Source organism: Ursus arctos, unplaced genomic scaffold, assembly GCF_023065955.2.
Source record: "Ursus arctos isolate Adak ecotype North America unplaced genomic scaffold, UrsArc2.0 scaffold_27, whole genome shotgun sequence".
Taxonomy (NCBI): Eukaryota; Metazoa; Chordata; class Mammalia; order Carnivora; family Ursidae; genus Ursus; species Ursus arctos.
In genome coordinates this window covers 24,768,953-24,795,401 of record NW_026622952.1, presented here as the reverse complement: position 1 = coordinate 24,795,401, position 26,449 = coordinate 24,768,953, and the positions used below count along the sequence as shown (strand labels likewise).

General features: G+C 40.5%; 1 protein-coding gene across 1 annotated transcript in view; it reads right to left on the bottom strand.

Moving 5' to 3' along the window:
* The window catches only part of CSMD1 (CUB and Sushi multiple domains 1), a 1,583,970-nt gene that overhangs the window by 322,357 nt on the left and 1,235,164 nt on the right, over positions 1 to 26,449 (bottom strand). The window contains exons 22-23 of the mRNA XM_048226225.2: positions 20,810 to 20,979; positions 16,388 to 16,544 (exon numbers count right to left, since the gene is read on the bottom strand). Of these exons, the coding sequence (XP_048082182.1) occupies positions 16,388 to 16,544; positions 20,810 to 20,979 (327 nt within the window). The remainder of the gene's footprint in view (positions 1 to 16,387; positions 16,545 to 20,809; positions 20,980 to 26,449) is intronic.

Here is a 26,449-nt window from a genome sequence, read left to right as displayed (position 1 = left end):
TCAGTAGCCATGGATGATGTGATAGACAATGCACAAAAATCATTTTGGAAAGCCCCATGGGGGATTTCATTCTTCTTTGCTCATAAAATACCTGTAACCTTTTCCCTTTTCTCAGAAAAGTTTTCCACACTGGGTCAAGAAACATGTCAAATTTACACACAAGCAAATGAACCTCACACTAATCCTGAAGAGATTATCCTGGAAGCAACCGGAGACAAGAGTCCTGGTTTTGTGAACACTGCTGTTGGGTCTCCTCAGTCAGTGTATCTAATTCTCGTCAAAGAGAAACACAGTGTGTGAGGAGAGCAAAGGCACCCATGGACAATGTCTAAAGACCCTGAGTGGAAGAAGTAGAATGATTGGCAAATTGAAGGGTTCCCACTGGAAAAGAGGCTGGGAACAGCCTGATCAGATGGCCAGCAGCCCAGAGGCAGGAGGACTCGCTGGAGACGGGAAGTGAGGGACAACAGAACACTTTGAAATGACTTCCAGACTAAATAGAGTCCCAAATTCCCTTTCCTTCACCTGGCCCCCCTTCCCTTTCCAAGTATTAACTATGACTAGTAATGTTTCTTTCTTCCTGCCCCCATATTGTAGATATTTTTATAATAAAAAGTAGAAGAATTATGAAAACACATTTAGCTCTTCCTAAGTAAACTCTGTGTAATATAAAGGCTTACCAACAGTACTTGATTTATTGCTGCTGTTATTATTCATATGTTGTAACTTGCATAATTCTACAGCAAATAAATAGAGTATTGTCAAACCATACGCCAGAACACACCACCTCAAGCAATGTTGCAAAGCCATCCATTCCCCAGAAGAGACAGCCACAACCAGAACACTGCTGGCTTCTCCAAGCTTCAGGACGGAAGAGCACCGTTCCTCATGTTCCACCTCTCATTCTTGCAAAGAATCTCTGCATGAGTTTCTGCCATCCATCAGCCTAATTGTGACTTATAAGTGCCAGGCCACCCTAAGCCCGCTTGCTTCTGAGACATCGGTAGCGCGAACCACCTGACTTAAGAACAGCAGTTTGCCATCTCACCCTGTCGAGCTCTTACACCATACCTGCTTACTGGGAACTGTTACACACGGGGTGTGAAGTCTCATGTACGATAAACATCACCCAGATTTCAGTCGCAAAACCCAAATGTGAAACAAAATAAAATAGGTAGCCAAACAATTCTGTGAACCAAACGAAGGCCATGAATTCACTCTCTCTCCTAGTGGGCACCACTCAAAGACACCCCCCCCAACACCTTGAGATAATCTGACTCTCTTCTGTCTGCTGCCCCCACAAAACCATGCACCGAAGCCCTACAAAACCTTCCCAGCCTGCTCTCTCACAAGTGTCCGCTCTTCCTTTCTCGACTTTTCACTTTGGTCCACACCTCCTGCCCTCACACCAAGGATGGTACCAGGGTCTACTGGGGGATTTCCTGGCTGGATCATCCTTGAAATGCAGGTGAAACTCCTCCTCATAGTCTTGTCACAATCCTGTCACCTGCTCTTGCCTCCTGTATCCAGGCTAACTGCCCAGTTGGTCAGCCTCACGCATGTCCTCCAGATCATACCTGTCCTTTCAGACCAAGTTCAGCCCCTTCCTGCTGAGGCTTTCTTAACTGTTCCTCCTGCATCTTCTGTCCTTCCTGAATCTCTTATGAATCCCACCACAAAAGAGGAGACAGCTGGTGTGCTACCCGTTTTTTATTCTTCAATGTTTTCCCACACATAGAGTTCATTACTCTGTCTAAAAACTCACCTCTTTGAAGACAGGGTTAGGCTAGTGAATATTCTATCATCTGAGGAGAGTGGGCAGTTAAAATAGAAACACTGAAATGTATTCATGTTACTATGTTTCATTGGTTCTTAAAAGAGTGCCAACTTGTTAGTAAGTGTTTTTAATTCAAATAAACTAATAAGCTTCTAAAGATTTCCGTGTGCTATTAAAATCATGAAAATAAATGCATGTCTTTTAAATTTTCATACATCCTAATGTTTACAAAATTTTGGAAGATTTAAAAATAATATTTAGTCAGAAATATCCAGTGAATGAAGATTCAGAATGGTTACAGCAATATTATTTAACCAACTTTGAATGGAAGTTACAGAGTTTCATATTCCTCCATAAATTGATTTTCCAAAGAGGGAATCCCATCAGCTCTTACTACATACTGATGTGGACATGTGCAATAACATATCTATATTATGAAATGGATAATTCATAGACTAATTTCCATGAAATTATTAGTATATGAAATTCAATGCAGAAATCTTTAACATTAGGAACATAAAATGGTGTTATTTTGGTCACAGTGAATTTAGTTTGATGATGACAACAGAAATTTCAAGCATTTTTGATAGCCTAAAAACTGAATAACAGATTCTGAGTAGAAGCAGAAAATTTTTCTACATTTCCTGATGAATGATTTGTTCATTTGTATTTTTATTAGAACCAATCTATTCCTTTAGGTCTGGGAATTTGTCTTCTACATTTTAAAAAATCAGTTAAGTGATTAAACATTCAAATTAATGAAGAAATATTATACATGAACGAGCAATTTCTTAGCAGTTTTTTCAATTATTGTGCAGGAGGACAGAGAAGTACATCTCCCAAAAGTTCCATTTCTTACAGATCTTCTTTCGTACTGACATGCATTAACTACCTCTAGAAGTTTCCAGAAGAGACAGCCATTCCATGTGCTTATACGCTACCACTGGAATTTTATAATTTGGCTCCTCAATGGATGTTCCACTGACCAAGATGGATAATGTTTCAGATTTCAATAAATTCACCACAGCTGTAAAGAGAATTGTCTGGACACCTGACTCCTGGTGTGGCTGCCTTCCAGTCAAATCTCATGACTGGAGGGCCATGGGGGCCAGGTGATCTATCAGCTCCAACACCAAACCCCCAAACCCACACTCTACCATGGAGGCAGTGTTCCTGTTCAATCTATTTGCTATTTGGTAAAGGAAATAGGTTTCTGATTACTGTCATAGTAAAACATTGTCTTAAAAATCCTGGGGTCCCCAAGTAAGTCCCCTATTTTTATTATAGAGTTTAACAGTATTGATGCCTGCATCACCGGCCAGAACTCAGCCTTCAGCCACAGTCCATTCCTTTCATCTCATTTACAATCCAACTCCATAAGTCCTATAAATGAGGGGATTTTTAAAAATCTGCTGTTTACATTTTTACCTCCATCACCTTGTTCTTATTGGCATTACCTCAGAATTAGATGACACAACACTCAGTGGGTAAATTCTAACTTCATTCCCATTCTTTGATCTATGCTACATATCCGAGCGAGATTAAAAACCTAATACAAAGCACCGAAGGCTGTCAAAACCCCCTTATCCAAAAATTACATCTAGTTCTCTTCCACTACGAATCAACCATCCCCATTTCCCAAGTCAATAAATAAAGTTCCAGAGCCCACCAACATGGAGGTCACCTTCAGCTCCTCTTTTTCTTATACCCCCATACAAGCCCTCACTTACCCCATTGTCTCAGGGAGTTAAAAGGTAAACTGTGTTGAAATAATCACAAGAAAAATTTCATATCTTTCAACAGTAAACATATCTTTTGATTGCTTCCAGTGTCACAGGATTTCAGAACTAAGAGTGTCCAAAAACAATGACTTCTTTACAGAAGAAAAGGATGTGCTGTGACATGACAGATCACACAGCTGACAGGTGCCACAGCAAAGAGACTCACTCCCAGTCTCCAGAGACACAGGCAGCTGTATTCCTTCAGCTTGAATTTCTCTATTAAGTGAAAACACTGGGCCATGTATGTCCATGCTTGCATTTGCTACTGAGTGCTGTTCTGTGGATCACTCCAAGTCTTTGTCAATTCTGAGCTGAAATTTCAAGTTCTTTTCACACCCTCGTCTAATAGCTTTGTGTTGGTATTTAACCGATGGGATTACCCTCATATCACTGTTTTCTGAAATGTTTACTTAGTTAAAAGAATGAAAAAAAAAAGACTCATTTGATGGTCTTGTAGAGATCCAAAGAGCCTTCAAATGTCCCTATATCAAAATTCATACCGTGGAGAAAAATAACAATTTTGAACCTGAATAGATTTCATGGCCTTTTTCTTTTTATAGCATTATTACAGATGTCATCATACATGCCAGAAAAATCAAAATCAGAGATAAACTGGCCTGTGATTCATCACCCAGCATTGCCTTTCTGACAAGACATGTAAGTCTCTGGGATTCTTCTCTTCCCACGAATGACCTTTTCTGAAAACAATGTACCTATGTCTTTGACTAATACATTAATTATTACTTTTTATTTGCCCTAAAGAAGAATGGAAAAAAACATTCTGTCATCGCTCTTCCCATAAAATGTGAGATTTTATAGCATTCGGTGATATCATCTGTCAGTCTCCATTTATTGCTCTCTCAAGTCATATGCTTTTAGTTTAATCCTTATAATTAAATTATTTATGTCACCCTTTTCGAGATTCCTTTGTCTTTCTCGAGGTAGTGGCGGCCAGCAATATATCCATGCATTCCAAAAGATGAAAATAAATAGCAACGTGTGTCAACTCGCAAATTGTCACAAAATATAAGAAATAATTAACTATAAAACAAAAAAAATAATTCATGAAACCAAAACTCTGGGAAAATCATGTAAAGTTATGTAGAAACTAGCATGGACCAATGTGCATGTGGTAACTTCTATAGGATCTGGGGGGCCGAGATGTGGGGCACCAGGGTGACCTCCGCTCCTAATTAGGCAATTCTCACATTGCCACAGCAGTGAAACATGGTATGGTTTCCCTGGAATTTGTAAAAACGTGGTAAATGTTTATATTTTAGTCTTTGTGATGCTATACATGTTGGTAAGGTAGCAGATAATAAATATGCAATTAGAAGTCAAGGGACAGGGATTTCACAGGCACGCCTACCTCTCGTCTCTGTCTGACACTGAGTAAGTCAATTAAGCATCTCTTTGTGCCACTTTCTTTTCCTAAAATGGTCATAATAAGACTTTGCCCTTTCCTCCCTCTGAGAAGTGGATGAAGATTTATGTCCAATCTCAGGACAGCCTCACCTTGAGGCAGTCTAAGGTGGGAGGTGCTTCCGTTTCAGACTGCCCTGCCTCGACAAAGACTCACGTCCAAGCCTCTTTCTTAGAAATGCCATCACATTTGGCTCACATATTTTCTTGATTATATCTTACAGTTATTAAACATTTATCTTGATTCTTTCTAAAATGGTACATGTAAAAATAAAATTTCCTGATGCAAAGTAAGAATTATGTGCTTGGATTGGGGACCGAGGACTGTTTTATAATATGGCATTCCCAGAGACATAAATGCCTTTCCTCTTTTTAAACGTCCATCTTGCTCTACAAGAACTAGAGAGTTCTTTCTGGGGACTTGCCAGCAGCCTGCCTCTCTACTCTATCTGAATGACATGGACTGCTTTTTCCATTGTGATATTTCCATTGAAAGCCATTCTATTTTGAAGAATGTATCATATACGATATGTTTCTCTAGGCTTTCTTTTCTTGCAGAAGCAGAGTAAAAAATGCAATCGTCACAATTCTTACTGGAAGGTGTAAGCTTATAAACACATGTATGGCTATGTCTTGATATATTGATAGGAAAGGTTTCCAATGATGCAATCTCATAAGCATAGAGGTCTATGTTTGTCACACCATTGATGTTACAATTTTCTGTCCTTGTAATACTATACTTTTTATAGCAAAACAAATTGAGTAGGGAATTTAATTTTTCACTGAATATATAGTTTTAAAAAATGTATCAGGTTGAAGCCTATTAGAAATAAGCTTTTTTTTTTTTCCACAGAGAGAATCACTGTTGCACTTCATAAGAATTCATGGCAGAATTGTTTCAATGGTTGATCCCCAAACTAAAATGGAACCAGTAGAGAACTAACAAAGTTAAGAGTGTACGGCTTATTTTCTGGGAAGAGAACAAACAAGCAACTGTGTCAGATTTAAACGTTTAGAGCTTTCAAATTGGTTTTTCATTTAGCCAACTTGTCAGCCAAGTACATTTTATGGTTTGGACCCCAGCTCCAGGCCCTACTTTCTCTGAGCCTTTGCCCCTTCTGTGGGCCACACATTCTTCTACTTGTCTTCTGTGGAAATTTTCCTGGACCCAAATCCCTTAACTCTCATGACCCGGAAAGACAGACCAAAGTCACAGACAGGTGCACACTCTGGAGATGTGGGGGCCTAAAAGACAAAAGCAGCAGCTACAACAATACAGAAAGTGACTTTGCAATTGTCTTGTTTGCAACAATACATTCATAACTATTAACCCAAACGCATCCTGAAAATTTAGAAGTACATGTAAACAATCATACTGTATGTTTCCTATTTTGAAAGGTCTACTTTATATCTGCAAGTGGATACACACACACACACACACACACACACACACACACACACATCATTTTTGAAAATGGAATGATCTGAAAGAGAATTAAAAAGAAAAAACAGTCCTAAATAGGAAAATGTGAGGGACAGACTCGAATGTGACCTCACGACCCCCCACCAATGCATGACACTGACTCCACAGAATCCTCTCCCCTTCCCAGAGAGTAGGCGGGATCTGTGGCAAAGGCAAGAGAATACTCTAGCCCAATAGATGGCCCCAAATCAGGTGAGCCTCCATTAGTCAAAAATGGAGATGATCATGAGGGGCCAGCCTCAATCAGAGGCAAGGCCTGGGCCTCCAGGAGGGAGCGCTCTCCTGCTGGCCCTGGAGACAAGAGCAGCAGGGATGAGACCTACCCCAGAACCCCAGGAGAAGCGGCCTCAGTCCTGCTGATGTGGGGAACGAAGCCAAATGAACAAAAATTAAATTTCCTTACAACTTAGAGCTCATGGCCAAGTCCCTGAGACAGGCTGAGTGACCTTCCTCTAGGAAATCACCTGCCTCAAAGTTGACACTTTGTTAAGGGCAAGAGGCAATCCTAGCCTGACCCCCGGGATCCTATGAAGCTACTTTAATGTATAAAAATTCCTTAGGAAATTTCCTTTATCTCTTAATACACCAGGATACGTGTTGGCAATCATCCCCCAAGCATATGGCCCACCGATATACATCTGAAGGGTCTCATGACTACGGTTTTATTAGACGGTAATAAATGACCTTTTCCCCACAATAGCTAGCCCCCTCACGGTCCTGGAAACCTTGCTTCCAAATTCCTTAGAGACTTACTTATCCCTAACCCCCTACTTGAAAATCTATAATCATCACCTGTCACAACCCCAGGGCAGCTCTTTCTGCCCCTAGGTCCTATCCTCGTGCTTTAATAAAATCACCTTTTTGCACTGAAGACACCTCAAGAATTCTTTTTTGACTGTTCACTTCAAACCCCAACGTTTTCACATCGCTGCCACCCCAAGCAACCGAGTTCTGCCAACAGCCACAGGGCCCGAAGGAGGGACAGGGCCTCGGGAAAGACCAAGACCCGGGCCAACTTGACCACAGCGTGAGACCCTAGGAGGACCCCTCTGAGCCAGGCCCCAACTCCCCACCCCCAGAAACTGTGAGGAATACAGGTGTTCGTGGTAATTTGGTACACAGCAATAGAAAACTCTTCCACAAAGTAAGTGCCTATTATTTTGAAACACCTTTATAAGATTACCTAATAGTTAACTGTGGGGAAAACAAATAATGCTAATTACATTTTTCCAGCAGTTTTATCTGCTGAATTAATGGCTATTTGAGAACAAATCTGTGCTCCGTGAACCCGTATTTACAAAGTGCACATCCATCCTCTAGGATCACATGAGGAGATATCGAAGCGGCAGAATACCTTTGCCACAATTTTAATCTTCATCGAAATAAAATAAAAATCTGCCAGCATTACTGTGGGTTTATGTGCAAGCTGGTTCTTTTCTTGGCCCCCTTCCATGCTTGTCCTTGTTTGCAGCACAATTATAAATACTTTTACAAACTGCCCATTGAACAAAGCATCACTTTGGCATGATTTTCTGGATGATGCTACACACCGTAAAGACAGAGGATGTGATGAATGCTGTTCTTTGAATAATACGGCTAATTTTACTTTAAAACAGCAACACTTACACACATGACAATGAACAATGTTCGGGAAATTTGTGAATGTCTTTATTGTTTATAAAATTAGTCTCTAGACCTTGCACTTGAGACTGCCATCTAGCTTATATAGAATTTCCAAAACCCAGTTGTAAGGAAAGAAGGAATCGGTCATGAAATGAACAGAACATTGCATACGTTGGGGCGCCTGGGTGGCACAGCGGTTAGGCGTCTGCCTTTGGCTCAGGGCGTGATCCCGGCGTTGTGGGATCGAGCCCCACATCAGGCTCCTCCGCTGGGAGCCTGCTTCTTCCTCTCCCACTCCCCCTGCTTGTGTTCCCTCTCTCTCTGGCTGTCTCTATCGCTGTCGAATAAATAAATAAAATCTTTAAAAAAAAAAAAAACACATTGCATACGTGAATCTCAGTCAGTCAGGGAGGTCAGTATGTCAGAAGAATCTTTATTAGAAATGGGCGGGGGAAGAATGGGGCAGATCTTACCACACACACAAAACGAATCATGTGAGGTGATGGTTGTGTTAATATGCTTGTGATGATATTCCATAATATATGTGTGTATCAGATCGTCACCCTAAACTTACAAGATGCTATCTGTCAATTATATCCCAATAAATCTGGGAAAAAGCCAAAGAGGCAGAGGGGCTCCTGATAGAAGGGAATAGACAGGGGTGGAAGAGGACCACCCACAGAAAATGACATCCGCCTATGCAGACTCTCTACCAATTCCACAGAGAATTAGCTCTCATTATGACCCGTGATTTCAAGGACGCGAGACGGTTGTTTCTGACGTATGCTATTCTTCCCCTTCAAGTTTGTTTTCAGTAATTGATCGCTCATGGTGTCTGTATAGACTTCATGCTCACAGTATTTCTGACTTGTTTTGAAGCAGGAAGGTGATGATGCTCAGTATTTCATTATTGGCCTTGAGAATCTATTCACACGCCGAGCCATGCTCTCATTTATAATAGGGTATTGAATGTTGGTGTCGTTTTGATTCGATCAGCACGTTAATCCAACATGACAGCTGCATCGGCCCGCGGCTCTGGATTTGTTTTTCTCATCCACTGAATACACTCTACTTTGTTTAGACTCGGTTGTCAATCCCGACGCTCCCACCTCTTCATGGCTCCGGCAAACAATGCCTAAAGCTTACCATCAAGGAGGATGCCAACGGATGGGCCATTAGTTGGAAACAGGCAGCCGACTCTGAGCACATCCTTTTGCTTCAGAGGGTAGTTGTGGAGGAACTTTGAGGTTTCTCTCCATATTTTTTAAACAGATAGTTCAGGGTGGGGGCAGGGGAGTAATTTTAGGAATGTGAAGAATGGAAATTAGCCATTGAGAGATTTGGTCCTGGGGCAGGAGGAAGGAAAGGCCCCTGAATTTCCCTACCTCCCAGTGAAACCCAGTCTTCTGCCAATTACAGGGACTCAGGGGCTGGGCCGATCCCTGGATTCCAGGCTATGTGCTGTCACTCTCGGAGCTGCCTAGCAGGACTGTAGGATGTGTTCTGAAGGCACTTTCTGGAGTAATGGCTTTATTTTTTTTCTTCTTTTCTTTTCTCTTTTCTAGTTTATTTTCTTTTCTTTTCTTTACTTTTCCTTTCTTTCTTTTTAAAAATAATTGGTACAACAGGGCCACATGGTCTAGCAGCTCTATGCTGTGGGTCAGGCTGTTCATTTCCTGACTGTCCCCATCTCTTTGAAATGACCCTGATACCACCTGTCCTTCCTCATCTATGCCACAAACCCTTCCCCTCACACTACTTTCTCTTCAACATTTTAGAGCAGTCTTTGAAGGGGGGTTCCCCACTCTCTGGCCTCTACCATAAAAGTCTGAAGCAACAAAATAAGGCTTGTAACAGCCAGGAAAGTAAGTAGCCCAGAAACATGAGCCAGCTGCTTCTTCTCAGAAGGATGACTCTGTAGGACCAGACCCCGGTCCTTTCTGTGCACCTGAAACAGATGCATCCCATGGGAATGCTAACATGATTTCACTGTAATGCCAGAATGCCAATATCCTAACTTCAAATAATGAAAGGAGTCAGTCCATGCACCAGAATCTGTATGTCAACACAAGGAAATCTCTCTCTTTCTACTGGGGAGCCATGTTGATTCCCTAGTAATAACAAGAATATTGTCTAGTAACCAAGGAAATGGAGAAAGTGAAATCAAGCCTAATTAATGTGCCTCCAAGACAGCAAGTCCAATGGACTTGGACCATAGCATCGACTTACTTAGGCTTCTTTGCCAGGCACATCTTGGGTGGTCGCTGCAAAGCTTCCATTTTTAAGGTCTATCCATGAGTACCAACCACCCCATACCATCCAAACCTTTCCTTCTTTTTAGTTTTTTTTTTTTTTTAAGATTTTATTTATTCATTTGACAGAGAGAGAGACAGCCAGCGAGAGAGGAAACACAAGCAGGGGGAGTGGGAGAGGAAGAAGCAGGCCCCCAGCGGAAGAGCCTGACGTGGGGCTTGATCCCAGAACTCCAGGATCATGCCCTGAGCCAAAGGCAGACGCTTAACGACTGAGCCACCCAGGTGCCCCTAGTTTGTTTTTTAAAAGATATATGTATCATATTCAATCAAACTACTCCATTTGTAACAACCACAGAATGTTTCTGCTCTGCCCCATTAGTGATATTGTAAATGTTAGCACATAGCCTTTCCCCTTTATTCTCAAGCCACTCCTGGGTGGCTGATGGCACAGACCATGCCATTGCAGCCTCTTCAATCCTCCCAGACCTGGCATCTACACCGCTATCAGTTCACTGTTGTCCATCCCAAACTCCCACACAATTTCACTCCTCAGATCCTATTAATGGCTCTGCCTTGATGCTGATGGATACCCCTGCCTAGTTTTTCAAAACTTCCATAATCAGATTCCTGCAGCCAACTGTGATTCTATTTTTCTCCTTGGCACACAGCCTCCATTCTATTCTGACTCTCACATTCATTATCTCATGAGCACAAAGGTCGTAGCCATCTCCTCACTTCTTCCAGGCCAACCCAGGTCAGCTCAGGCAGTCGTACTTACTAAGTGGCTGCGGAGGTGATGTAGGGTTGATGGCTGTAAGGTTCTTCTTGAGAACCTCACGTTTTGCTGGTGTGAAAGCAAAAGATGTACAGACAACATCTAAGATTGGGGACATAAAAGAAAGAGCAGGTGATTCTGCTTTGGGAAGCTGGACAGCAGGATAATTTTCATATAGGAAATAGCATTTAAACTTAATCTTGAGGAAAGAAGAAAGGATATCTAGCATTAAGGAAAGAATATTCTGGAGGCTTCTACTGTTATTCCAGCCTTCAATGATCTCTCATTTTTTTGGATAATTCTATGTGTGTGTGTGTCTTAAATATAAAAATCACATATTATCATTTATATAAACCTATTATCATAATTTATTTGGGGAAAAAGAACAAATTAATATAAAGATGAAATGTATTAAGGGCCAAATATAACAATACATTAAGGGTCCAACGTATCAGTCCATGTGAATCAGGGCCATGAACTGACTCCTACAACAACACTTACAGACCCATTCCAGAGTTGATAATATAATCATTTAGTCACATTTCTATTGACCAGTGTTTCACAAGTCCCACGTATGAGTATCCTAAGCCCTTTATTCTGAACAGGAATCCCAGCTTTACCTGCTCTGTCCCAATATAGCACTAAATGTTCGGAATAAAAGCAGTGCAAGTATAGTCATTTATTAACCAGAAAATGGACCCACCAAGACAGCCCAGAGATGTTTGTTGGAACTACGGTTATTTCACTACATCCCTGGGTAGAGAAAATTTTTGTTGAATTGCCACAGAGTGTTTGTTTGGTTCTCTCTACTGAAATAACTAAGAGTACACAATCCAGAAAGACTGTTTCCGTTCCAAATCCTCCCATATGGCCTGTGGTAAAGAGATTCTGAAGACGGACTGCTCTGGGAACATTCTTGTGGAACTCTAAAAAAGTTAAATGTATTTTTTTTAAAGAATTCTGAATTCATATATAGAATTGTTTTTTAAATTTCCAGAACTAGGAGTTGCTGAAATATTTAGGAAACAGCATTCCACTGTCAATATGCTTTTTCCTGATATTTGAAGAGCTTTGCAATCACGGGAGAAAGCAAAACTAAAATACGTAAGTATAGATGATGTGAAATTCTCATTGCCCTGAGACAGCTCTGTGGAACCTTGGTGCTCCATGGAATACAGCTTGAATAGCAATGATACAATGTAAACTTCTTGTATTACAGAGCAGACAACTGTGTAAGGTGCAGAGGATAAAAAAATAATGAATACCTATGATCCCTGATCTTAGAGCTTATGGGTTATGCTTCCATGTGACATCATTATAGAATCGGAAGACTATGATCTGTTATGAAAATAAAGAAATCTGTAATAAAAAGGAGTGTTTGGCCATGGAGGTAAATCCTTTCAGTTACATGTTGCCTTAACCTACTACTTAGAAACCAGTAGCTGCCTAAGATATAATGTATTTATCCCAAGTTGTCCCAAAGATGCCTGGTTTTTCCTCCTGGCCAATGCCCTTACATATATAAATATCATGCAACACATGTGTTACTCAACAAGGAGGGATCATCTAAAATATGCAAAATTAAGTTTATCAACAAATCTGGGCTTCAGTCAAAAGACCTGGATTCGGGTCCTGACTGTGCCTCTTTCAGATGTGAAAGACTCAGCATACCACTCAAAGATTGGCGACTCAGTTTCTAATTTATGAAGAAGAGTAAAAGGAGCTCTTTACTAGGACCGCGAATTATACCAAGGTGGTAAAATCAGAATGTATGCAAGAGTATGCTGTAAATATTAAAGGAAATACGAACATCATTTGGACCCACTTTGAAAACATTAGGATGTTTAATAAGCTATATATTTACTTTCTGTTGGCATTTTCTGATCCACTCGTGTGTGTAGACTAATTATGGATCAAAACAGTAAATATAAATGTTTCCTTAAGTAATGCAATTAACTAGCAAGAGGCAATTACAAAAGTCTTTTGAAGTCAGCTGAAAGTGTCTTTACATAGTCTTCAGCTTTAATAATTCGCTCAAAACAGTTTATAACCATTCATTATTTCCAAGCTATCTTTTAGGGATGAATATTTGATTCAGGTATTCGATCACATTGTGGGAGCTCGGGATTTTTTAAACTTAATTACTGAGTGTTTAAACCCAAAAATTTAATGGGAAGTTAATAATATTTTGATTATATACCCATCAGCACCATCAATTCTATATAACAAATATATTTTCCCATCTAGTGGTGTGTTACAGCTTTAGGACAATCTTGCAAGCAAAAATTGCACCCAGGGAGCATCTGTGTTTTTGGAGGTGGAGGCAAAGAGGGAAAACAGGCAGAAAAGATAATTACTCCTGTCAAATCAGTTATACTAAGAGCTAAATACCAATCATTGCCAATAGTTTGTCTTCTGAGAAACTCAGAAAGTTTGTGGTGCTATGTGAAGAAGAAGAAGAAGAAGAAGAAGAAGAAGAAGAAGAAGAAGAAGAAGAAGAAGAAGAAGAAGAAGAAGGAGGAGGAGGAGGAGGAGGAGAAGGAGAAGAAGAAGAAGAGGAGGAGGAAGAAGAAGAGGAGGAAGAAGAAAGGGAAGGAGGAGGAGGAGGTGTAGGAGGAGGAGGAAGAAGAAAGAAGAAAGAAGAAAGAAGAAGAAGAAGAAGAAGAAGAAGAAGAAGAGGAAGAAGAAGAAAAGAAGAAGAAGAAAGAGGAGGAGGAGGGGGAGGGGGAGGAGGAGGAGGAGGGGGAGAAGAAGAAGAAGAAGAAGAAGAAGAAGAAGAAGAAGAAGAAGAAGAAGAGGAAGAAGAAGAAGAAGAATCGTCCATATAATTAGAAAGTGTCCATAAGTAGATCCAGAGACCATAGATTCCAGCTTTCTCAAAGTTACCCAGAGAAAGGGGGGGCAGCAAAAGGTTCTGGAGCTGTGCCAGATACTGTGGAGAAACATGGGGTTACAACAGCCATGTGACATTGAATGGGAGCTGAGAATAGCACACTGAAGTAACCTTTCTTGATGAGGGAAGGTGGACATCCTACCCAGACGAAGCCCACAACTTCTCATTTCAAACCAGCCACATGTTTATAGGACCTATGCACCTTCTTAACTGTGATTTGGGAAAATAAAGAGGAAGTCAGAATTCTGGAAACAGTAAAGAAACTCCCTCCTTTATGATAAATCTGGTTACTTGAAATTCCAGAAGGCATGCACTTGCTTCTGGATATCTTCTGCACAACCAAGAGAATATAGGAACAAAGTGTTCATAAATCAAGAATTACTCCAGTTGGAAATAGTTTGAAACAGGAAGCAGAAACTAGGATTGAGATGAGATGCAAAACAGAAGCTTAGCAGGTAGGTTTTCTATGAAGCAGCCGAGGAAGAGTCACATTGGGCTTAGTTACCTCCAGACCTTGGGTGGTATTGGGGATGGGGACATGGATGTGCCCAGAGACAGGGAAACACAAAGGCCAATGCATTCTTCTCTTTGGGGACAAACCATAATAGAAGGCACGGTTTCTCAGGTAAGCTAACGCAATCACCTTCTTAGCACAGTGGGCAGCACGTCAGTCTCAGCAGCAGGTAAGCTAATGCAACAACGGAAGTGCAGGAACAAACCAGGTGTGCCTGGAACTTCTCCTCAATTATAATAAACCCAGCTACCCAAAGAGTTTTCAAACTGCTTTCCTTCTCAAGTATTCACGTTCCTCTAAGACTCTAAGCCGAGTATAATAGCTAGGAAGTAGGGATTAATGCATCCAATTAGTAGAACAGAAACTATGATCATACTGATGGAGAACCCAAAGTAGAAGGGAAAAAGAGATCACGCCAGTGTATATCCTGTCTGAAAGCAGAGCAAAAAGGTTTTGCATCTTTGAAACGTGTTTCAGAGTGACATTCTGAAAAGTGGTATTCTAGTAATGAAAAATTCTAATCACGAATAGATGTTAGAAGGCCAGTTGCTACTAATTTATTTAGCATACAATAAAATGAATATACTTGCTGTGTACTGAATCTCATAAATGGTTACTTCCATGAACATGAAAAACAGGTTTTCTCCTGATGTCAGCTACTCTACTTCTGTTTTTGCCCAGCCCTTCACCTGTAATTTTGCCCACCAAGGGGGTTTTGAGGCAATTAATCTTCCTCTGAGGTGCCTGGATTAGCTCTGTGTCTGGGATAATTATTATCATTTCCAGGCTTTCATTTGCTTCTCTATCAAATAAAGAACTCAATCTCAATGATCACTAATATGCTTTTTGCTAAAAAGAAAAACAAAAAACAAACAAACAAACAAAGTTTATGGGTTTTGTCATGGTATTGGCTGTTATAAATATTTTTCGTCATCAGATTAGTGCAGGACTGGACTGTCTTGTACATTTTCAAGCATTTTAGTTCATCGATTCCTTCATTTTAATCAGTTATCCACACCACATAGCTGCATGTTTTACTTTACTTGTTTGGAACTAAAAATGTTGGAAATAACAGAGATCATACTGCACGGTTCTCTTCATGAAAGCACAGTCTCTTTCCCTCCTTTATTTTATACCCTCTCTGTGTTCTTCACATTATCTGTAAACATATTTTTCCTACACTGATGTATATTAATAAGGGGAGCACGACAGGACCCGGCTTAAAACTGTGGGTCTGTGATCAAAGCCTGGCTCTAGCACCTCATACACCTGCTGCCTTTGGCAAATACTGAAATTATTTGTGTTTAGGACATTAGTAGTGCTAAGAAAGAGCTTAGTACCCGAGGTTATTTTATGTTATGACATAATATATGTGTATTTATACGTATCTGTGACTATATATATTACACACATGCAATTTATATTCTATAATATATAGATTCTAATAGAGAGAGATATAAGATATAATTGTAAGTGTTGACATAGGTTAGGCATTCAAGGACTAATCCTATCAGTTACATCAAACATTCATTCAAAATCTTGCATATATACATAGATGAGTCCCTGTTCATGTGCACTATATCATAATTAGGATTTTTTAAGCCTAAAAACTCTTAAATGTCATGGTATTTTCTTTCCAGGTACAGCCATTATCTTATGAAAATATTAATACTTCTAAGACAATAAATTTCAAACTATCACTTCTGGCAACATGCCTAAATTAAGAATTAAGCAGCAATCCAAAGCACAGTAAAGAGACCGGAGAGACCAGAGAGACCGGGGGTGGGAGGGGGAAGTCAGCGAAATAATAGATGTTTCCTGAGAAAAGAAAACAAAACGCAATGCTACGTCCTGTGCTACTTACTGGTATAGGTGAGCTGGAAGCCCTGGTCCGTGTCAGACCCGTTGGTGTTGAACTCAAGCCACAGGTGATTAGAAGTGCTGTTCAGGACCAGCCCCATGAGCTCATTCCTGGTGAAGGCCCCCAGTGGACGCGATGAACTGTCTCTTCCATCATACACCTAAGGAGAAGCCACTGTGTGAGTCCCTGTATTACTTAATTTTGTTTGTATGTTAGCAGTTCTAACAAGAAGTTCAAATCTTCATAGATGTGATTTTATGCGGCACTTGGAAAAGGGAGACAGTTAAGGAAGAGCTGAATGCATGACATTGTGAAACAGTAGTTTGTTGTTGTTGTTGTTGTTTAAGTTTTATCTTAACTGTCCTCATTAAAGACAGAAGAGTTCCTTTGTCATCAGTGCATTCTACCCTCATCACTTTGGGCATTCTTCCTGTGCTTACTTAAAATTAAATAAATATTTATTTGCATTTCTGTGTTCCATTATTTACCTTTGTCCCCTTCCCTCAGAATCCCCTTCCCAAGGCTGAAGGGACCTGTACTGTCTTAGGCATGACGTCGTCTCTGAACTATCATGCAAGTAATCAGACATCCCATCCCTCCCTGCTCTCTCCTACCTGAATGTATTACAAGACAAGACACGATGTGGGAATCTTGTCGCATTTTGCAGCCTTTGAGCCTGAGGTGACTTGAGTCTTGTAATAAAAGAATCCCATCGTGTAATAATATCAGAGGACAGAGACATGTGTTGCCTGCTCTAAACACTTTATGCTTGACTTTAGGTGACTTTGGGTGACTTTGTAGGTGATTGTAAAGCATGAATGTTTATAACAAATATTTGGAAGGCAGGTAGACAGGCTTGCTTTTGTGGGAATGTTAGGGGTAAGGGAGAGCGGACGTTCAAAGCTGTGTCCCCAAATTTCACTGAGGTAGACCACAGCAGGTGTGGGTGACTGCCATTCACATTTCCTCGGTGGGGACTGTATCAACAGTTTAGGGCATGAGGGTGTGTGCTTTTCTGCTATGGCCAGAATAGACCGTGTTTGTATTCAGGAAGGATTCAGTGCTGAGGTCCCCCGACACCCCTAGGAAACTATCAAGTATAGAACGCATAGTGGGAATGGTTCATCCGTTTGCTTCTTTGAACTACTGTAATAGTTCATAGCAAGGAACCACATTGGTGCCGATAAAGGATTCTTGGAAGACAGAATCAATCTGTATTATATTGTAAAACACCCAGTTTTTCTTAATTAAAAAGTCTTAATAAAGGGCATGAAAGTCCTCAGTATACTCCTCCAATGTCTGTTTATTTCCCCACTACTTTCCTTCTCACATGGATTAATTCTTACTTTTCTTCTCTTAATTCCCTTCTAATACATGTATAAACCATATTCCTTGCTCAACAGACTTACACATATACACGGAATCCTAAAAGAAGAGAACACATTTAGAAAAATCAATTTTATAAATCATTATTTATTTCCAATTAAACAAGCAGGTGCAAGAATAATGGAGTCAAATGCCCTACAATTCCTCCAGCAACAGGCAACCGTTGGAAAAATCATCGCTTGGCTCAATATATGGATTCGTCAGACAGGGTGAGGTCTGTGACACCCCAACTTTAATAAGTGTTAAACCCAGAGGAATCTGGCTCAAAAAGAGAATGTCCAGACCTTCCCAGAAAGGTCTTGTGTCACTCCACATACCACACCACTCTCTGTAAGCCACAGAAACCCATGGAGATGAGGAGCGTTCAAACAAATAAAATACTCATGGAAGCTCAATCCTTAGACTTCTGAAGCCTTGTCCAGAGTCACCTGCATTGACCTTGACTGGGAGCTTCCCACAGATTAAAAAGATCGTCTGGACAGCAGCCAGCTCCCAGCATCTTCCAAACTATGACCATTAAAAAATTCTGTCGTGTTTGTCAACATCACTGGCAATGAGCACTGCGCTTGGCCGTGGAAATGTCAGGGTGATGAAGGCACCCATCACATGGACCACCATTTTCTTAGCTCCCTCAGGTTGAAAATCTGGATTCAAGTTGTGCATGGATCACACATGTCAACCCAGGTAGTACTGGAAGTCAGAAGACTTGATTTTTAATTCCAATTAATTTAGGAACAAGCCATTTGAGGTCAGCCTACTGCCTGTCACGTACATACCCTGGTCCATATGCTCCTGGAATCAAAGTGTTCCTCTTAGGTACTAGAAAAATGCTCCTTGAGTCTTATGTTAATACAAGGCTGTAACTATTTACATCACGAACGCTTCTCGGGGTTTGGCATTTAATCAATGCCATACGCTCCGGGTGGAATAGCCCAGTTAGCTGATGATCACAGATGAAGAGACATCACGCCGAGTGCCAGAGCTGCACGGCTGGATGTACTTGGGGAGTCTTTCCCAGTTTGACAGGAGCTATACCCAGAATATCCCAAACTGACTTCCCTTTCCATTATACATTCCTTTCATGACATTTTCATTCAAGCTATATTTCTGTCACGTGATTTTTTTTTACATATGAAGCAAAAAGAATTCACATTTTTGTGCATGGAAATATGTCTATAAAATTTTGCTCTTTCTTATTGGATCATACTATGTATGAAGGAACAATGTGAACACCATTTAAAGCTAAAAAATAAGATAATCCCACTTGAAATGTTTTTAACACTGAGACATTTATTAGCTTATTCAATAAAATATATGCTTGCAAAACATTTAGGCATTTCAAGTGATTAGCAGTTTCTCTGCAATTAAATGGGGTAAGCCAGGTTTTTGTTTTTGCTTTTTGTTATAATCAACAACTTGAAACTTCAGTAATCACAAACGAACATTATTCACTTCCTTCCATGGCAATAATATTTATCAGTGTACATTTTATGCAGTGTCTCTAAGTCACTCACCTGCACCAAGGATAGTTAATTGTCACCTACAAGTTTTCTCTGAAGACTTACTGACTTCTAAATTTGAGGTTATCAAAGAACGCAGAAAATGGTTACTTAGAACGTAAGTTTAAATTTTTTCTAGATCGGTGAGAATGTACTAGTTTCCTGCCTGAAAATCACTTCTTAATTACAGAGCTTCGTGATGTCAGCATGAGCTTTTGAAAGACGATTACAATAAAAGAACAACTAGAACAAAGCTACTCTTCTCAACAACGACATTGAAAAGGTCGAGCCGGGCTTAGGAAGGAGTAGGGCACTCCAGGCTTTAAGCACCTCTTGAGTGTGCCTAACAGCTAAAGAGGTCAGGTCGGGTCCTGGAGGGACCCCTCTTTAACCATGGTGCAAATGGATGACAAACAGGGGGTTATTAACGTCTCCCTTTTGGCTGGCTCTTTGCATCTTTTCCTAATGCTCAGAGCTCAAAGTGTGTGGACGTCCCCGACTCTGAGAGATGTCCGCATGTGAGCCCATGTAGAGGTAAATATGAGTGGAAAACTTAAGAACTTCACAAAGGAATGAGAAAGGAGCTATGTCTCTCTCCTGCCACATATCAGCTGTGTGACCTGGACCAGTCGTGTGCTCCTCCCTGGACCGAGCAAGGACATAGATTGGGTAGTGTCTGGCATTAGTCTGATGGCCCTCTTTGCCTGTGGTTGGTCTACAAATGCCCCCTCCCTGGCCCCAGACCCTGGAAGGACCTGCTTTTCTTGAAGTGATAGGAGAGGTGGGAACTATCTAGAAGTTTTAGGAAGTAAGGGGCATTTCCAGTTAGAGCTGGGATTTCATATATCAAGTCAAAACCTGAATGAACCCAGAATCTCTTTTTCTTCCTTTTTTTCCCGGCCTCCATCTACAATGTGGGCGGTGTGCTGGGTCCTGCTCCCCAGAGCATTTTCCTGAGGCTCTGGTACTTTGTACCATAGAATGCACAAAACTCTTGCTACTGGTCCCACTCCAAGCACACCCTGAGTCCTGTGAGCACAACTTAGACTCTTCCACTAAGATTCTTTCTTGTCCTGGTGTGGCTTCTCCCCCTAAGCCCTGCTTCGTGGTCTAGGGATAGTGGCTGAATTTGGTTCTACCATCATATCAGAATCCATCTAGCCTGGGATGTTATGACCACATTTGAAAATTGAGAGTGACTCTAGAAAGTGTTGCTTCGGGGGCCCCACCAATTTTAATAATTACAACTGTGTGCTAGGCACAATCCCAGAAACAAACACCAACAGTGTACTATTTAAACCTCAAAACATCCTCCAAAGATAGGTATCGCCATATGTTTTACACATAAGATAAACCAAGGCCTCCACTGATGACGCTCAGGACACCTTCACAAACCAACTGGGTAAATAAACTGGAAAAGTTGTGTATGTCTAAAGCTACGTTAATATAGTTATACATCTCTATGTGTACAGATGGATGGTTATTTAATTTGTTCCTTGAGAAGAAGAGATGGAGTCACGTTCGAGAAGATTCTTCTTACCTTCAGAATGTCTCCTTCAAACAGCTGGAAGCTTCGTGCCCTCAGATGAATCCCCTTGCCAGCTTCCGTTTCTATTTTATAGATACACTCGTGGTTATTATCATAATTTGATGGGAAGTTTGGAGACAGCAACGTTCCTTCATTTCCTTTGACACTTGCTCCACATTCAGCTAAAATAAATAGGACATTAAAAAAGAAAGAATTCAAAAGTGGAATTACTGATTTTAATACATAACAGCTCTACAATCATGACAGCCCTCTCCTCTCTCAATGTATGTCTGTCATTAATACATTGCTTTTATAGATTCATGACTTTTTTTTTTTTTTTACTGTTTATCAACTGAACAGGAAATATCCTCCACTCATCCATTTTCAAGATTTCTTGTTTCTTTTCACAGACTACCTCCTACTCCATGGAAGCAGCCTGCTATCCCACAGAGAGATCTAGAATAAAATCTCTCCACCCAGGCTCACTGGCTGTGTCACAGGGCAGTCATCCCCTCCCTCCCCATGACTCATTTCTACCTCGTGAAATATTCCCACCAATTCCCATGTGGCGGCTCTGTTGTACAGAAGTAATTCCTTACGTTCGCATTTTTGTGGTATCATCCTGAACACATGGAAAGGGGACCTAGTGATAAGAGACAACCACTCCTCAGCCCACTCCCATGTCACAGCACTGAGCTGGTCTGCATTACATCTCAGGACAAAAGAGCGTTCAGGGGAGGTACATGTTAGCTTCCTCTCCCCTTCTCTGGAGGAAAGCAGAGGGTCATTCACTTCTAGATCCAAATTTGCATAAAAGCAACCTTAATCAATGTAAAAAATAAATAAATAAAAATAAATATAACTCTCTAATTTCTGTCAACTCAGAGAAAGTCACTTAACCTCCCAGCTCACCTTGAAAGTGAACAGTTTAGCTGAAAGACTCAAGCTTTAAAATCTAATCAGTACAAAATGATCATAAAATAATAGAGATGCCGTGTGTGTGTGTGTGTGTGCGTGTGTGTGTGTGTAGACAGAGAGAAAGAGAAAGAGAAAGAGAGAGAGACAAGAGAGCGCCATGGGATTCGGCACCAAATAATTTATTGGCCACACTGTGTGCCAAATGCAGTGATTTTTAAAAATTCAACAAAATAATGGTCAAGTTGGAAAGTGAAACTCAGTGAAAAGTACATATGTAGTGGGGGTGAGGAGAGTGAGAGGGCTCACAGTGTTCACTTTACGTGGTGTTCTGCAATTTTGGCAGATATCGTGTGGGTGCCCATTTTCATAATTGTGACTTTCTCTGATATCTCCATCCTCCTCTAGCAATTAGTACCATCAGCTACACCTCTACCCATGATTCCCTAGCCTGCTTGCCAGAAGGAAATTGCTAGAGATTTAAGATCAGGTCCTACGTATTTGTGCACTTGGATCTCATAAAGTCCCCACGTAGAAGGGTAGGGAGAAAATCAGGGAGGAAGACACACAAGAACTCGGGCTCACCTATCCCTTATCTCTCCTTTACTGAAGACTTAAAGGCAGGCTTTTTTGGGCAGTGGGGGAGAACGGTGACCCAACAAAATGGAAATGGGGTTTCATAATATTTTTTAAAACTATAGACATATTTATATTACTGTATTTATATGTAATTACATATATTTTAATTATAATAATCTTTTAAAAATATTTTTAAGAAAAGATAAAAATAGGGGAGAAAGGCACGTGGTGTATCGCTCATGCTGGATGTGTGGGTGGGTATTTAATCTCAGGACTATGCCTTGATGGTCTTTGAATGGTGGGCAGTCCTGCTTTTTTTTTTTTTTTTTTTTTTTTAAAGTAGGCTCCATGCCCAGGGCAGAGCGCAACACAGGGTTTGAACTCAGGACCCTGAGATCAAACCTGAGCCCATATCAAGAGTCAGACGCTTAACTGACTGAGCTGAAGACCTGTGGCTTTCTATATTAAATTCAACAAGCACTTTAAGTAAAGTATTCCCCTTGGGAAATAGTAATAATACTTGGGCCTTGTTGCATATTTTTGTCTTTTTTTTTCTTTCTTAAAGGAATAAGATTTTTTGTGACATAAAATCCAAAATAAATAGAAAGAACATCAAAACAGCAAAGTAGAGTATCCTCCTTTGGTTACTCTGTGGATGGAATAGTGGGGGCGGGGAGGGGAGGTCACATTTGTTAAAGATATCAGACTCAAAAGGAATGTTAAAAAAAGAAACTCAATTGAATTCTGATAACTGGAATATAAAGCCTAGCCACACATACCTGGAATTTTTATTTAAAATTGAATTGGACAGTGATCAATAAAATGTACCATTCAAAAATCAGTTTAAGTCCTTTTATCCATTACTTTATAAGTTTGGGGAAAAAATGTCTTGCAGTGGAAGATGGGAAAATACTGATATAGTGGCAAATAGATTATTTTTAGTCCGAGGAAAACATTCGAAGAAATATTCTTTACGGCTGTAATAACCGGTTTGTGTATTCGGATTTAGCGTGCATTTCAATCTATCAAGCCCGTTAGCTGACTGTGGGCATCGCACGTTCTCCACATACAGGCAGTCCTGAGTCAAACTTCCTGGAGGGAGCTGGAGGTGAAAGGGATAATGAGGGTCCTGGCCCCCTCTGGTCACCATCTGGTCATCAGGAGGGGCCGTGGTCTTCCTTCCTGACTGAATGAGGTCAGGAGATGGAGGGAGGGTTGGAACGCAGAAGGGGTAATTAATTGAACACAGTGGTAAGTCTTGAACACAAAGTGTGGAATGAGAGCTCAGCCACTGTCAGTAACTATGGAAATACCTAAGGGAAGTCGTAGCTTGTCTTCAGGGGGGATTCCACGAGGAAAGCCAAGCCAAGGAGAATTGACTTGGCTGGGTGTCACCCACCCCTGAAGGAAGTGCTTCTCCTTTCCAAAGGCAGGACTGTCCTGCCATCTCTGTCTACCGGCTCTATCTGGGGCTCTGCATTTGTGCAGACTGGGGTTTGTTCTCTTATTCTCACTGTGGTTGGGATTCCTTTCTTTGGTCTTCACATCACTATGTTTCTACTCTTGTCTTCCCCTCCACAGATTTGCCACACAGAGAATCATCCAGACTGGACTAGAAGTATCATTTTTCAAAGGTGACAATCTATCAAGACAAGACCGATGTATGAATTCTAATCATTGTAGTGTGTGTCACACACTTTTTAAAGTTCTTCGCATACAGGGACTCATGCAATCCTCATGGTAACCTTGTTTAACAAGTTCATAAATCACATTTTACAGGTGAGGAAACTGAAACAGAATAGTTTGAAAACCAAGGGCTTCCCCCAAGATCACACAACTAGTACAGATCAATTATCGATTTGATATAAACTCTCCGTACTTAGGAATGGAAGCACGTCCTTTTCTTATCCTAACTAATGATGAAAACACTTCATGGTTAATAATTCATAAATTTGGAACAGGTCATCAATTAACTGGAGATGATATTTGTTTTCGCATTAGCATTTAAGACGTTCACCATAAACTTATTTCACATAATACAACAAAAAGGGAGGATTAGAAAGAAGATTTTGGCATTTGGATACATAAGAAGAAAAAAAAAATTAAAACTAAAGATGTAATTTTACATCTGTATCTTTTTTTTTTTTTTTAAGTAAGCTTCATGCCCCAGTGCAGAGCCCAGTACGAGGCTTGAACTCAGGACCCTGAGATCAAGACCTGAGCCAAAATGAAGAGTTGGACAATTAACCCACTGAGCCACCGAGGAGCTCCTCTTACATATCCTTTCACTAGGATTTGGATGCTGGGATTTTGCTATAAGGCAGATATGTAAGTGGTGCTAATTCAGTGCACTCTGTCGGAATAAGAGATGTGAGGGATTACTTGCCCAGTTGTAACTGGTAACCCTCTGTAGATAAGCGAGTTTGTTGAAAGATGGCACAGAAGCAACCGACCACCTCAGTCCTGCATTTCACTTCATCCTTACCCCTGAAAAATAAAACCTCCCTAGTATCAGAGCAACTGTTTCTCATCCTGAGACACAAATAAAATTTCTAAGTAAACATTCAACAATAATTCATTTATTGTATCTACATCTGTAACTGAATCTAAATCTACATGCCAATACATTTACATGTGCAGGGACAGACTTTCATTTTTCTAGACTAGTTTGGTATTACCCCTAAAGACGGCCTTTTGTGTGAATTTTTTTTCTGAGGGTATGAAATTGCTAGTAAAATATACAAACTTGGTATCTTAATTTTTTAAAAATCTATTTCAGGATAGTGTTTTGTTTTACATATTTACATACTATGCTTTATTACTATTTTATATATATTTGTATGTCTTTATATTCTTCAAAGACTTTGAAGCAGATTATCATGTAATTACATTTTTTCCCTCTTCAAATCATGACTTTTACATCTTTCCTCAAGTTTGAACAGTTACGTGTGTTTGGGTTGACACTATTGCAGTGAACATGTGTGGTTGTTGTTCTTGTTTTCTGATTTTATGTCAAGACCAATAAGAAAATATGACATCTTAAAGGTGGAACATGAGTCGCCATTTTACCTTGAGAGCCTCAGTTCATACTCAACTTGGTGCTGTAGCAGGGCTGGCAACTCCCAAGGTCCGGTGAGAGACGTGGGTAGGGACCCAGCGCTGGGACACGTGAACAGTCTGGGTGTGAGACAGGCTATTTACGGAGCTCATAGCCCTGACTGAGGTAGGGGGTCATCTGAGGGAACTATAGGAAATCTGGCCGCAGACAGACTTGGTCAGATCTGGGGAATGCATGGGCTTCACTGAACCATGGTGTGAGGTCCCTAAAAGTTGAGCATGCCAGTGTCCTGACAAAGGGTGCTTGGAGAAGAGGAGAAAGCATAAAGGAAAGCAATGAATCTTAAAGACTCTAAAAGAAAACAGAAACGGTGCAATCTTGTGAACGTGGACTTGTAAAGCAAATTCTGGAATCCCTAGTCCAGACCAACACCCTGGAAATTCAAAGTAGTGGCAGAACAAATGAAATGTGTTGGCTCTGTGCCCACTAAACCCTGAGATGCTATCTCATGGGAAATAATTAAAGAAAATAAGACACTAATAGTAAAAACCAGTGCTCAGAAAATTACAAAACTTAAGTCATCAGAATTTCAAAAATTCTTTGAACTTGATTGAAAATATCTATTGTTAATCTCCATTACGGGAGCAATTAAATGTATCAATTTTAAGTTCTTTCAATAATCCCTTTAAAATTACTTTAAGATGAATGGATATAATTTTCCTTAAGATGAATCATTTGTCCTTTTTATAAAGAATCTACTGAAAATGTAATTAAAATCGGATTGTCATTTAGAATTTTGTAATGGAAATGAACTAATTAAAATTAAATTAACATAATAGAAAGGAGTCAATTGATTTTCCATAAATTCTTCTGTGAGAAGTATCTACTTGTGAGGCCAACCTTATTCAGTTCAGGCTACCATAACCAAACACCCCAAACCAGGGGCTTGAACAACACACATGTTCTGGGGGCTGGACGGTGGCCAGTGCCCACAGCACTGACTGTGGGCTCTGTATGCACATAATAAGCTGGATTCAAGTTCCCTTGCCCAAGAGCTTGTCCCCCTAAGTAATAGTGAGGATGTACAGTGTCTCTCAAGA